Source organism: Balaenoptera ricei, chromosome 8, assembly GCF_028023285.1.
Source record: "Balaenoptera ricei isolate mBalRic1 chromosome 8, mBalRic1.hap2, whole genome shotgun sequence".
Lineage (NCBI taxonomy): Eukaryota > Metazoa > Chordata > Mammalia > Artiodactyla > Balaenopteridae > Balaenoptera > Balaenoptera ricei.
In genome coordinates this window covers 273,628-287,553 of record NC_082646.1, presented here as the reverse complement: position 1 = coordinate 287,553, position 13,926 = coordinate 273,628, and the positions used below count along the sequence as shown (strand labels likewise).

General features: G+C 40.6%; 1 protein-coding gene across 1 annotated transcript in view; it reads right to left on the bottom strand.

Moving 5' to 3' along the window:
* The window catches only part of NCAPD3 (non-SMC condensin II complex subunit D3), a 61,067-nt gene that overhangs the window by 35,068 nt on the left and 12,073 nt on the right, over nt 1–13,926 (bottom strand). The window contains exons 8-16 of the mRNA XM_059930004.1: nt 12,916–13,049; nt 11,624–11,696; nt 10,767–10,892; nt 10,381–10,633; nt 9,919–9,975; nt 9,568–9,657; nt 6,214–6,287; nt 5,540–5,674; nt 4,284–4,504 (exon numbers count right to left, since the gene is read on the bottom strand). Of these exons, the coding sequence (XP_059785987.1) occupies nt 4,284–4,504; nt 5,540–5,674; nt 6,214–6,287; nt 9,568–9,657; nt 9,919–9,975; nt 10,381–10,633; nt 10,767–10,892; nt 11,624–11,696; nt 12,916–13,049 (1,163 nt within the window). The remainder of the gene's footprint in view (nt 1–4,283; nt 4,505–5,539; nt 5,675–6,213; nt 6,288–9,567; nt 9,658–9,918; nt 9,976–10,380; nt 10,634–10,766; nt 10,893–11,623; nt 11,697–12,915; nt 13,050–13,926) is intronic.

Sequence of the window (13,926 nt, the reverse complement as noted above, 5' to 3'; positions counted from 1 at the left end):
TAAAACAGGTACCTGGCCCCCTTGCTCAGTTGAGACACTGGGCAGTCTGAGCTGAGTGTTTAGGTAGGAGACTGACCTGAAACCTTTCCCCAATTCGGCTGCCTGAACAGAATTTGTCAGGATAAAAGTGAAGATATTACGTGAGAGCGCTGCTCTGAAGAAAAGGGCCAAGAGTCCCCGCGGTCAGTCACGGCCTTCTCAGGCAACTGAGAAACTTACAGGAATGGAAGAGGCAGAGCCCTCACACTGCGCAGTGGTCCCAGAGGGAAACCCACTCATTAATTAGAACACTTGCTCATCCAGGGGTCACATATAAGAACTGGCCATTCAGTGATCCGAGCAGCCATGATGGTCTTACACTGTAATACCTGATTCATGACTAAGTTTTAAAATGAAGCTATGAGATCTCTGGTTGGGTCTGTCTATATGTGCATTTTTTATATATATAAATTTTTTTATCTTTGGATGGTATTATCAAAATTAATTTGTAAATGAGCTCTACTTAATTGGCTTAAAGGAAATTAAGCACTTAATAAACTCTCAGAAATATAAAAGAAACTAACCCAAATGAATTTCAGGCTCATGTGAATTGGGAAATATTCAGTATTAACGCCTGGTGTTAAAGTCTGTTGGTTTAATCAATACAGACATGTCTTTAGAGCCAACAACATGAAGTTTAATACAGTGCAGCCAGGTTTAACAGAGGTCAAGTAAGATCTTATTATGTCTGTTGCAAATCTGTCAGCAAGAAAAATAACTTGGTATTGTGAAATTCTTTAAAGTAAATTAAATGTAAATGAAATAAGAACTTTTGAGTGAACTCTTGAGGACTAATTATGTTTTAAGAATGTCTGCTTAAAAATAATCTCTCCAGATATTTGGTAACTTGAAATTTTAGAATTATAAAAGGAGCTCAGGGTAGAGATCAGGAATGACGCACTCTGTGCTCTGGGAAAACTGGCAGAACAGGCCTTCAGATAGGTAGGTATTTTCAGGAAGATTTTATGAGCCCAACTTCTTGCATCTTCTCATACCTAGAAAAGCACTAAAATCATTAACAGAGACATCCGCTCCTCATGACCAGCAGCAACCTTCTACGGAGATGTGTGCTTGATTGCCCGTATGCCCCTCACCAAAATCACGTATATACTGACCCGCGCCCCCCCCCCCACCTCTTCAGAGCAGTTCCTCAGTTACAGAGAGGCTGTCTCTTGGACTACAGTCCTCAGTAAACCCCAAATAAAACTGAACTCACAGCTCTCTCTGTGTATGTGTGTTTTTAAGACGACAAGAGAGTCTAAGCTCCCGAATCCACCACACTTTGAGAACTGTTGCCCCTAATTCTACCCTCTCCTTCCTAACTTGGGCAAATACATTGTTTTCTAAATTGTGGTAATGTACATAAAACATCTTTTTAACCATTTTAAAGTACAGAGATCAGTGGCATTAAGCCCATTTGCACTGTTGTGCAACCACCCCCCTCCAGAGCTTTTTCTCACCCCACACTGAGACTCTGTACCGTACCCCTTAAGCAGTTCCTCCCCACCGCCCCTTTCTGCCTCCCAGAGTCTAACTATTCTAGGGACCTCACATAAGAGGAACCATCCAATATTTGTCCTTTCATGTCTGGCTTATTTCACTTAGCATGTTTTCAAGGTTCATCCATGTTATAGCATCTGTCAGAATTTTGTGACTTCTTAAGGCTGAGTAATATTTCATTGCGTGTATAGACCACATCTTATTTATCTCTTCACCAGTGCATGGACACCTGGATTGTTTCCACCTTTTAGCTGCTGTGGATCACGCTGCTGTGAACATGCTGTACTGGGCAAACACCGAGCATCACTTTACGGAGAAGAAAAAGGCTGAAAGCTCTAGTGCTTATATTATGTCCTCTTTTGTGTTTCTCTCTTCCTGTTCTCTGTGTTTCCTTTTATTTCTGGAGCTCTCTCCTCCTACTTTATAAAGTGTATCCTTTCACATATTGTTCTTTTTCAGAAACTTTATCCCTTTCAATCATCCTCGATATTTTCTACATACTGGTTTTCTGACTTCAAATATGCACAGGTGTTTCCCCCATCTTAAAATGAAAACAGAGAGCCTATGAAGGCAGCTATGACACATCTTAATTGCAGGTAAGTTAAAGACCTAACAATGAAAGGGAAAGAAAAAAATCAAACTTCTAGGAGATTATATGGGAAAATATGTATATGATTCTGAGGTAGGAAAAGATTTCTTTAAAAGTACATTAACTATAAAGAAAACCACTGACAAACTGAACTCATCAAAAGACATCATTAAGAGAGTAAAGAGGCAAATCATGGGATGGGAGAGATATCTGTAATACATATAACAATGCTTGTACATAAGTATATAATGAACACTTCTGCCTGAACAAGCAAAAGAGTGACAGCCTAATTAAAAAAAAAAAAAAAAAAAAAAGGGCCCGAGAGCTGGGCAGGTAATTCACAATGTGAATATCTAAATGCTAATCCACCTATGAAAAGAGGCTCAACTGCATTAGTCAACATGGCAGTGCAAATTAAAACCACCAAGAAATACCAGTATTGGTCCAAAATGGACCAAAAAGGCTAAAAAGGAAGACTGACAACACGAAACGCAGGCCAAGATATGGAGCAACTGGAACTCTCATTAAGTGCTGCAAGGAAATGTAACTTGGTCCCACCACTCTGGAAAGCTGTCTGGCAGTAACCATGAAAGACGAATAAAAGCATACTCAACAGCACTGCTCCTAGGTGTACATCCAAGAGAAATGTGTGCCAAAGATACGCATGGGAATATTCACAACAGCATTATACCTCTTAATAAAAAACTGGAAACGACCCATAATCTATCAACAGTTGACTGGATAAATAAACTGTAGCTTATTCACAAATGTCATACACACACACACAGAGCAATGAAAGTGAATGAGCTATAGCTGCACACAATAACTTGAATGAAATCTTGTATTCCTTTGAGTAAAAGGAGTCAGACACACAAAGAATACATACCACATAATTCCACTTACATGAAGATGAAGAGTAGAGAAAACTCACACATGGTGTTAAAATCACAGTGGTCGTTCCCTTTGAGGAGGGAAGGAGAGCGACGGGAAGGAAGAGTTTTCTCAGGCCAAGCAATGTTCTATTTCTGGACCTGGGTGGTGGTTACATGGCTATATTTTCTTTTTGATATTTATTGATCTTACAGTTTGTACGTTTTTCTATACATGTTATATTTTAACAGAAAAGTTAAAAAAAAGAAATGAAATAAACCTCCCAACAGTTTCTCATGAGCTAGTATACACTGGGTGTGCACAGTAAGATATCCCTAAGAAACGCAAAAAAAGTAGTTGATTCTACTGCTGGCTAAATTCCTCTCCCTTCCAGGAATTTCAGCAAAGCATACAGTTGGTACTGAGAAAATATTTAATGAGTGAATGCATTTTCAGTCAGATTTTTAACAACAAAAGGGACCTTAAGAGATCATGTAGTGTAACCGACTCTTCTTACAAATGAGAAAACTAAGGCCCACGGAGATGGGGTGATTTGCCAGGGCCACAGACGGTATACTAAATCTATTATTATCTATCAGTATCTTTTTTTTTTTTTAATTTTTATTTTATATTGGAGCATGGTTAACAATTATTAGTATCTATTATGATACTACATCTATTATTCTTTCTATTGTATGATAATTCCTCCAGAAGTACATGAAAACAAGCAGGGAGGTGTTTCTTGTATGATAAAGAAAAAAAGGAAAGGAAAAGACAGTCAAGGGAGCACAAACACAAACCAGCCACAAGATTACTGCAGTAGAGATTCAAACTGATCAGTGCAGGTGCTAACTCTTCACTGCATTGCTCACTGCACAGTGAACACCCAGCAAATGTTATCAAATGGAAAAAATGCTGCAGTGTGATTAAGTCAACCAACCCGATACGATGTCAGAAAAAGTCTTAACTTGTCATACCCAGGAAGTCATCTACCATAGTAACTAGTACTGTGGAAAGTTAACGTTAATATAGCAAATCCATTAATGCTTTCTACTACATATTAAGATATCAATTCGAAGCTGGAAAACACTCAGAGAAAAGCAAAGGAAGGCTTCACAAAAACCGTCACCACAAAAATGCTAAGAGATTTGAACTAGGTCTAGGGAAAAAGATCAAGATTGAGTCTTCGTATATTAAGCAATGTGGAGAGCTGATTTTCCGAGATCGACACAGGAATTGGCAACGAAAGCCCTTCCTAAGGACAACCAGTTGCACGCGAACGTACCCCAGCTCCTGGCGCTCTGTGCTCAGCAGTGTCAGCAGCGTCCAGGCGAGCACCTGGCTGTTGTCCCCGCAGTGGAACTGACCATGATGCCTGATGTTCTGCAGCAGGAGCTGGTCCAGACACTCCAGGGCCTTGTCCTGCACGGTGCTCTCACCGTCCATCACGGCCGGGACAACGCCCCCCAGCCAGGCCTTCTGCACCTGGACACACTGAGGCTGTGCCTGAGGAGTTGAAAGTCAGGAAGTCATAAAGACGCCTACGCTATCACAGGTCTGAACACAAATCGGGGAAGCTGTGATCGATGTTTTAGGATATGTTACAAGTAGTTGCTCACATAATTACAAATAAAACATACAGTGGGAAAAAAAACAACATTCCAAATATATGTGAAAACCAAATTCAAGCTCCAGTAACTGTAAATCAGTGCATACTGAAATTTTAAATTTATTTATTTATTTATTTTTGGCTGCATTGGGTTTTCGTTGCTGCACACGGGTTTCTCATTGCTGTGGCTTCCCTTGTTGCGGAGCATGGGCTCTAGAGCACAGGTCCAGTAGTTGTGACACACAGGCCTAGCTGCTCCGTGGCATGTGGGATCTTCCCGGACCAGGGATTGAACCTGTGTACCCTGCATTGGCAGGTAGATTCTTAACCACTGCGCCACCAGGGAAATCCCATACTGGAATTTTAGACTTACACAGTGATTATCTTATTATTGGTAGTGAAGCAGCACTTTTTCGTAATTCACGATCGAGAGCAAATAATAAATTTTTATCCTAAGGAGTAATTAGAATAGATGCTAACAGAGAAAGTCAAAACATGCATTGCTTAATGCCTTCTATCATGAAATAAAGAAAAAAACTCACTTTTAAAATTCTTCAAAAACTAATTATTTGGCAAAAGTAAATTATATATAGGATTAGTGGATCTGCTCTTTTGGCAATATCACCTATATAGGTTTTAATGGACAAAAATTAATCTAGGCCTCTTGCCTAACCAAATTAATTTTAAAATTCACATTTCTATATGAGATTTAACCTGAAGTCAAGAGAATGCTAACCATTAGCATTCTCTAGCATTAGTCATATTATATTTAATATGAAATGCAATCTACCAGAGGTAATGGACAGATTCCTTTCTCTTACACTGTAGAGTCCTACAGCGGACTTAGGAGAGTTTCTAACAGGTACTTCATCAAGCTGAATTATTTGTAACGTAAAATACCACCCATCAGACACACGGTGGCTGCGTCTCACCATAAGAAGCTCGGTGAGAGACTGCAAGGCCTGCTTGCGGACAGACACAGCAAGGTCCCGACACCGGTCCTGCAGGATGGACAGCTCTTCTTTCATACCCGAGACGTCACAGTGCTTCAAAATGCTCACTAAGACCTAGAAGGTCATGTGTAACATGAAGGGGTGACTTAGGCATAATGTCAATACAAAAAGCAAAACTGCAGACAAAACACTGCCTTTTAAGTTTGTGATTCTTTCATTTTTGAGATCATAGATCCATCCCCCTTCCCAGTAACATCCCACCTTTTAGAATCTGATGAAATTTAACACCTTTCTGGAGAAAACTTGACATACATTTTATACAAACTAGTACTCTGAAACAATTTCAGGGGTTTCATGAACCCTATCAAAATCCATCCATGGTCCCCAGGTTAAGAATCCTTATTCTAAAAAATGAAATTAAGGATATAAAATTGTGATTCCTAAAAAGCCAGCAACCCAGTAGGAACACTTAAGAACAGATGATCCTTCAGTTCATCTATGTAATTTACATTTAAGAGGAACAAGGTGAACTAACATTGGGAGAAAAGTGAGTAATGAATATGGCCAAAGGGTTTTTAAAATAGTCTCTTGCATCTTCAAGTTCTTAGTGCTTAAAAAGAGTACATGAAAAGAATGTCCAGAAAAACTCACACCTGGAGTGCAGACTTCCTGACGTTGGTCTTCTCGTCTCCGACCCTGCTCCTCAACATCATCATGAGACCTCTTCCTGTTGAGGAAACATCACAGTCATTACAGCCTGAGAACACCACACAATCCTGAGAACATGCTGTAATCCAAGACTGACTCATTAGCTGGTTTTAAATCATAAGAAATCAGAGCATGAAATGACATAGAAAAAGAAGAAAATTCAAATAATTAGCTATTCACAATAATGCAAAAGGCAGAGTAGTAAAATTTTAAAAGGGCATAAATTCTGGAAAATTTAGTTTTAAATCCAGGCTCCTAAGTCTAAAATTCTGAATGAATTATTTAGATCTCTATTCTGTTTACTACAAATGGTAAGATCTAAACCATCGGGTTTTTTAAAGACTAAGTAAAACAATACATAACAGTAGCTTTAAAACCTTTCCATAAATGGTCCCTTTACACTATTAGAAATTACTGAAGACTCCTAAGAGCTTTTTTAACGTGGATTATATCTTTTAATATGAATTAGAAATTTAAACTGAGAATTGTAAAAAAAATTTAATAATTCATTTTAAAATAGCAAGGCACGTCACTTATAAATGGTATATTTTTTAACTAAAAAATAACTATTGTCCAAAACAAAAAAAATTTAGTGAAAAGAATGCCACTGATTTACATTTTTGCAAACTCTTTAATGTCTGGCTTAATAAAAGACAACTGATGGATTCTCATCTCTGCTTCTATCTGCTTCTGCCTGTCTGGGACCTCTGCAATACTCCAAGTTACACTTGTGAGAAAATCAGAGTGTAGAAGGTAAATGACATCTAGATATTATTATGAAAACTGTATTCACTTCAAGGACCCACTGAAGGAGGCTTAGGGACCCCAAACCACACTTAAGAACTGCTGAGGTACAAGAAAGAACATTAAAAAATGAAACAGAATACGGAAAGCAATAAAGAAAATCAATGAAATCAAAGTAGGTTCCTTGAAAAATATCAACAAAATTAACAACATTTTCCTAGACTAAGAAAATAAGAGAGAAGAGTCAAATTGCTAAAATCAGGAATGAATGAGGGAACATTACTACTGACTTTACAGAAATAAGAAGGTTACACTACGAACACTACAAACAATTTTATGCTAACAAAGTAAGTAACCTAGATGAAATTTCTACAAAGATAAGAATTAGGGAAACTGACTCAAGAAGAAACAAAGACACACTTCCCCCCATACACAAAGGGCCAGGACCAGACAGCTTTACTGGAAAAGTCTGCCAAATGTTAACAAAATCGCCAATTAACAAAAATTAATACCAATGCTTCATAAACTCTTTCAAAAAACAGAATCTCTTCTGTTTCACTTTCCACCTCCCTCTGTGAAGCCAGTATTATCCTGAGAGCAAAACCAGACAAAACAGCTCAAGAGTACAACAGACTCAAATCCCTCCTGAATATAGACATAAAAGCCTCAGCAAAATATTAGCAAATTAAACCTAGCAAAATACAAAAAGGATTATACGCCATGCTTGGGATTTTTCTTTTTTTAAAAAATTAATTCATTTATTTATTTATTTTTGGCTGTGTTGGGTCTTCGTTTCTGTGCAAGGGCTTTCTCTAGTTGTGGCAAGTGGGGGCCACTCTTCATCGCGGTGCGCGGGCCTCTCACCGTCGCGGCCTCCCTTGTTGCAGAGCACGGGCTCCAGATGCGCAGGCTCAGTAGCTGTAGCACACGGGCTTAGTTGCTCCGCGGCATGTGGGATCTTCCCAGACCAGGGCTCGAACCCGTGTCCCCTGCATTGGCAGGCAGATTCTCAACCACTGCGCCACCAGGGAAGCCCCATGCTTGGGATATATCCCAGGACATGGGAAAATCACTCACTGTGATATACCACCATAGAACAAAGGACAAAGGCCACGTGATCATCTCCATAGATGCAGAAAAAGTATTTGCAAAATCCTACACCTATTCATGATAAAAACACTCAACAAACTCAGAACAGAAGGAAACTCCTGCACACTGATAAAGGCCATCCTGAAAAAACTCACAGCTAACCATTCAATGGTGAAAGACGAAAAGCTTTCCCTCTAAGAACAGAAGAAAGACAAGGACCTCTGCTTTCCCCACTTCTTTTCAACACCACTAGAGGTCCTAGCCGGGGAAAATAGGAAAGAAAAAGAAATAAAGGCATTCAGGCTGGATAAAACAAATAACTCTATTCACAGATGGCATGATCTGATATGTAGAAAATCCTAAGGAATCTCACACACACACACAAAACCTTTTAAGGCTAGTAACAAATTTAACAATGTCACAGGACACAAGATCAATCATCAAAAATCAGTTGTAAAACCTAGCAATAAACAATTCAAAAACGAAATTAAGAAAGCAATTTCATTTACAATAGTATCAGAATTCAGATTGCCTCTCATTTCTAATGTAGTTTTTCCCCTACTACATTATGCTAAGTCATAGTATAAGTGAAGGAGAAGCCCAGAAAAGGAAAGTGACTTTCTCAAGATCATACAGCTAGACAGAAACAGAATCTGAGAGTAGCTCCAGGTCTATCTACTACCTAGCCCAGGTGTGTTTCTTCCCTCCTGAATCACACTGACACTTTACCATCCCAGATTATTCTGGCTTCAATAAGTCACTGAAAGAGAACAGGCATCATTTGTGTTCAGAATCCTGTGCTGGGATCCATGGGAGAGAGCACCCTATAACCACGCCACACGATGTGTACGACCCATTAAAGAACGGTTCATACTGCTGGTGAAGAGAAATTATCTAAATTCTGAACTTTTTCAATGGAAGCTTGGGCTCACATTTCCCTACCATGTATTAAAAATGGATTCTGGGATGGCTTAATCAGAGTCAAGATGCCAGGTGGAAAAAGTAATAAGGAATAAAAAACAGACACAAGGGTGAGTACCATAGTATTGTTTATCTTTTCCCCTCTTCCGTGATGACTTTTCTCCAAACACAAATTTAATTTCTATTGCACCTTTCCTAGTAACTGGTCCTTTCTGGCCAGCAAATCCAAGTGTTCAGAACAACGGACTTCACTAAGGAAATAAAATATTTGCTAACATTCTCTTAAGTGTGACAGAAATACTGGGTTTCAGTACACGACAAGTGAAATGTAGCTTATTCTTTATCTTAAAATGAAATACAGTATAGTGCAAAGACATTGATTAAAGATATAAAATAAAAATTAATCTACTTTTAAGGGAAAAAAAGAGTTCCAATTCTTGAGGGTGAATTAGTTAGAAAAAAATTCCAAGGTTTTGAGGCTCTACTTACAGTTGTCTGAAATCCAATAGTTATTACTCATCTGATAGGGATAAAATCTGACATACCCCTATATCCAGCTGTTTCACCACTGTTGTCTATATTGATCACCTCTGAGCCTCCAGAAGGGTTAAATGTCTGCCTCTGATAGGAAAAAGCTTAAAAATAAATTTTAAAAAGGCCCAGTCAGTACAGTAAAAACTTGTTATACCTTTAAGTAATATAAGCATGGCATATTCCACGTTTAAGTTACTACACATCATTACTGAAATGAATTTCAATTTCTTTGATGAAGAAAAAAAGTGCAGTATTAAAACAGGTAATATGGAGATAGAAAAAAACATGCAAATAGTCAGCAAGCCCTTTAATTAAAAGGACAATTATTCAATATCTGACAATATATTGACCCATTTCATTACCTGATGAATTTTTCAGTGAAGTGTCATGGTGGCTCTCTATTCCTGAAACTGCAGGAGCTAAAAGTAAGCCGGTAGATAAGACAGAAAAGTCTTAGTATCAAAAACCATACATAAATATTTACAGAGGAATCAAAACCCAGATAATTAGGCCTGAAGACAAGACAGAGTCTAAATGCTGACAGTTCAGTGTTCTCCTTGGCTGTGCATTAAACTGGTCATCAGACCCGATACAGCCAATACCAACGATGCAAAGGAATAGTGAGAGCGGCCAACAACCTCAGCCTGAGGTCAAGAACACGTGAACTGCTTAAAAAGGCTCGTCCAAGAAGTCATTCGACAGTAAAACCTACTGAAAGGGTCTCTGAGGGTCCCAGTCTATCACAGCACACCTATCATTCCTGCCGCCGCACCTTCTGGACCAGCAGGAGCCAGACCCGGTCTCGTGGTGCTCGGCACACTCACTGTTAGCCAGAAGTTCCAGGACGCTCTCTGACGCGGCTGTAGCAGAGGACTCCAGGCAGTGCGCAAAACTGGACAGTGCCTTGCTGCGCACAGTCGGGGCCTTGTCTACACAGCGGGCAAACATGATTTCCTGCACCAAGAACTTATGCTTCAGGAACTTCTGATGCTCCGGGGCCAGCGTGCCGTCCACCTCTCGCTCAGGCAGTTCCAGCAGAGCCAAGGCAACATCAAGAGTGAACACCCGGTATGGGATCTGGAAAGCAAAACCACACGCATCTCCGTCAGAGACAAAGAAAACTAATCTTCAGAAACAGACCTTCAGATCTGGCCGTCACTAGAAGGTTGCAGAGCCAGGAGCCACGATTTCAGGCAGATGTAGCTCCTACCTTGGCGTTTCGTGAATATCCATAAAGCCAGGCCACGAAAGAAGCATATTCCGCACAAGGAAGCTTGCTGAGCAGCTGGACCAGGGACTGAGCTGCACAGGTCCGGTACTCGGATTTATCGACCACCTGAAACACAGACCCTGAGAAGCTGCCCAGCCAGTACCCACAGCAGGACGACGGAGACGCATGTGGTAGTGCGATCGGATGATCGCTGAGTGCGCCTGGCTCCGCGACAGTGCCGAGCGTTTACATGTTACAGAAATGACTAACCAGTTCTAGGTCTCAGACCCCTTGGGAAACTAGCCTATAAGAAACCTGTAAGCCCACTCCTCAGAGCCTAATTTCAGAGAGTTTACGGACCCCTAGGGTCCATAGAGTTCAGGTAAAGAATCATCTGTCCAAACTGTTATAAAAATTTATGAGACAATAGTAGAAATGCAAACACTGACCAGATACTGGACAATATTAAGGAATTACTGTGAATTTTTTAGGTGTGTTAATATTTTGTGGTTATGTTTTTAACGAGTTCCTATCCTTTAGAGAGAGACATGAAATATTTATGTCTGAAAGGGTATGACGAAATCTGCTTCAGAAGAAAAATCCAGTGTGCATATGTGCTGGAGGAGCTACAGCTTATACAAAATCACTGAAGACAGTGTTCGTCACACTATTCTATTTCTATTTGAAGTTTTCCAAAATAAAAAGTTGTTTTCCCCCGAAAACCACACTAGAGGGGAACACCTAGTGAATATACTAAATAAAACAACGTTCAGTAATGATGTAGACTCATTTCCAAGAACACACGCGCACGTTTACCTTCATGTGTGTTTATACACCCTCATTAAAGCAAACAGTACCTTGACACAGATGTGCTGGAGTAAGACACGAAGGACTGGAAACATACTTTCTTTTAGCTCATCCACAAGTGAGCTACAAAAGGAAAGAAACACAGCCATGGTTTGTAATACACCTATAGTGACAATGAAGTAGCAATTTTCCTTGAATCTGTTCTCAAAAGCAGAGAAATTTCTACCTTTTTGAAAGCCTAACTGTTAAAAACCACCCACCCCTGTACTGCAGGCACTGCGAGTGCCTGGAGCCTGAAGACGAAGTGTCGCAGCAGAGCACCTGCCACCACGGCCCGGGCCCTCTCCCAGCTGCTGCGAGCAGCCAGCCAGCCAGCGAGGGGCAGGGGTGCCGTCCTCACAGGGCCCTTGGACTGCCTATGACGTTTCAGATTAAGGCTGAAATACATCCTTTTGCGGTAGAGGATAGATGGAGACACAGTACCACCCGGTGGTAGCCCAGTGAAATGCATTTCTAACTACCTCTCCAAACTGTAACCCCAACAGAAATTATTATAATGCCCAGATTGGACCCATTTTCAGTGTTAAGTTTCCTTGTACCATTATAGGAATATTACTGCAATCGGTGACATCATGAACTCATGGAAGAACTAAAATGAGCGTTTCTACTTAAAACATCTTAGTTATTTAATGTTTAAAAAAGTCCTTAACGAGACACTCACTCAAGGATCAGACAGCAGCCTGCACCTGGATTCCAGCATCCACACCCCACGCCTGCACCCACAGCACGCACCGCGGCTGCTTCCAGGTATGTACACACTCTCACATACACACCTTCCCCTTCTTCCCACCACCTCCACGCTGCTGCCGAGTAGCCAGTAACAGAAAGAAAAGCTGAGGACACAGCAAACATGTCTTCCCCAGTAAAGGCCAGACACAGGACTTCGCAGGTGACGCTAAGAGACTCTTGAGGGGAGAATTAGTCTATCAATTATTGCTAAAGAAGTTAAAAAAAAAAAAAAAAGTGGCAAGGAACAAAAAGAAGGAGACTAAGAGGAGAGAGAAAAAGCAAAGGCGGAGGCAGACTTGGAGCGGCTAATACTAAGGCCGCTGCCAGAACTCAGAGCTGACTTCACGGGCTGGTCCACAAACTGCAGACCCCTCATCCCCGTGACACCCCAGACCACACAAACCAGATGAGCTACCAAGTGCTTTACTTTGAACCCTGAACCACAAACAGCCCAGACACTTGTTAGTTGCTAAAGGTGTCAGAAATCTTGGTTAGTACAGGCTCCAGAAGACTGGGAGAGCGACAGAGAGTAAAGATCCGAGCTGTGTTTCACCTGACAAACTGGACTGCCTGGTTTTTACCACTGATGGCCGGAGAAGTGATGGCAAGGGGGGCGTGATGGGAGCCTTTGCCCACTTCTAACATTAATATTACATAGAGCATTCGATGGAAAACACATCTGATAACCTGGAAGAGAAAAGAAAATTCAATTTAAGGCATGACAAAGAATCCCAGGGCCTTGGAGACCGTGATGCAGACCACAGTGAACCACTTCAAGGACCTGAAGTTAAGTGAGGCTGACACAGGTTTTGGTTCAACACTAAGGATGCACTTCCTGGACGATGACCAGGTATCAATACATGCACAACGCAGCAGTGTGAAAGTGCTGCCTACGGATAATGATAGGAACTCCAGCTGGCTTCTCTGCTCGCCCTCTCTCACTCCAGCCCAGAAATTAGGGACTATAGAGAATTAGTTGTAACTTACGAAGGGCAAAGGATGCTACTGATTACCCCTTACAGAAAAGAGGAAAGTGATGATTCTTTACACCTGTATTACACCTGAAGCTTACAGAGCACCTTCCAATATACCATCACACCTGTATTACACCTGAAGCTTACAGAGCACTTTCCAATATACCATCACACATCATTTACTCAGCTACTTAATTCATTCATCCAGTAGATAAAACAATTTACTGGAAACCAAATATGTGGCAGGTATTGCATTAAGCATGTCCATGTGTTACTAGATCTGACCACACTTTCTCTGAAACCTCTCAACTCCACGAGGTCGGCAAGGCTTTTCCATTTTGTTCTTAATACTTTTACTATTATCTCTACTTTATACATAATAAAAGACTCCCAAGCTGAGTTGTCCAAAGTCAAGTAATTAAAGGTCAGGCCACAACCAATGTCGCCCAACATCAGGGCAACACTTTCACAATGAAAAACACCATGTCCTTAGAGACACTGTTGCCTGAAAAGATAATTTCCCAACCTCCTTATCTTCTAAAATGTTAAAAAGGGCACAGGAATTAAGTTTTACGGTGAATGCTATCACA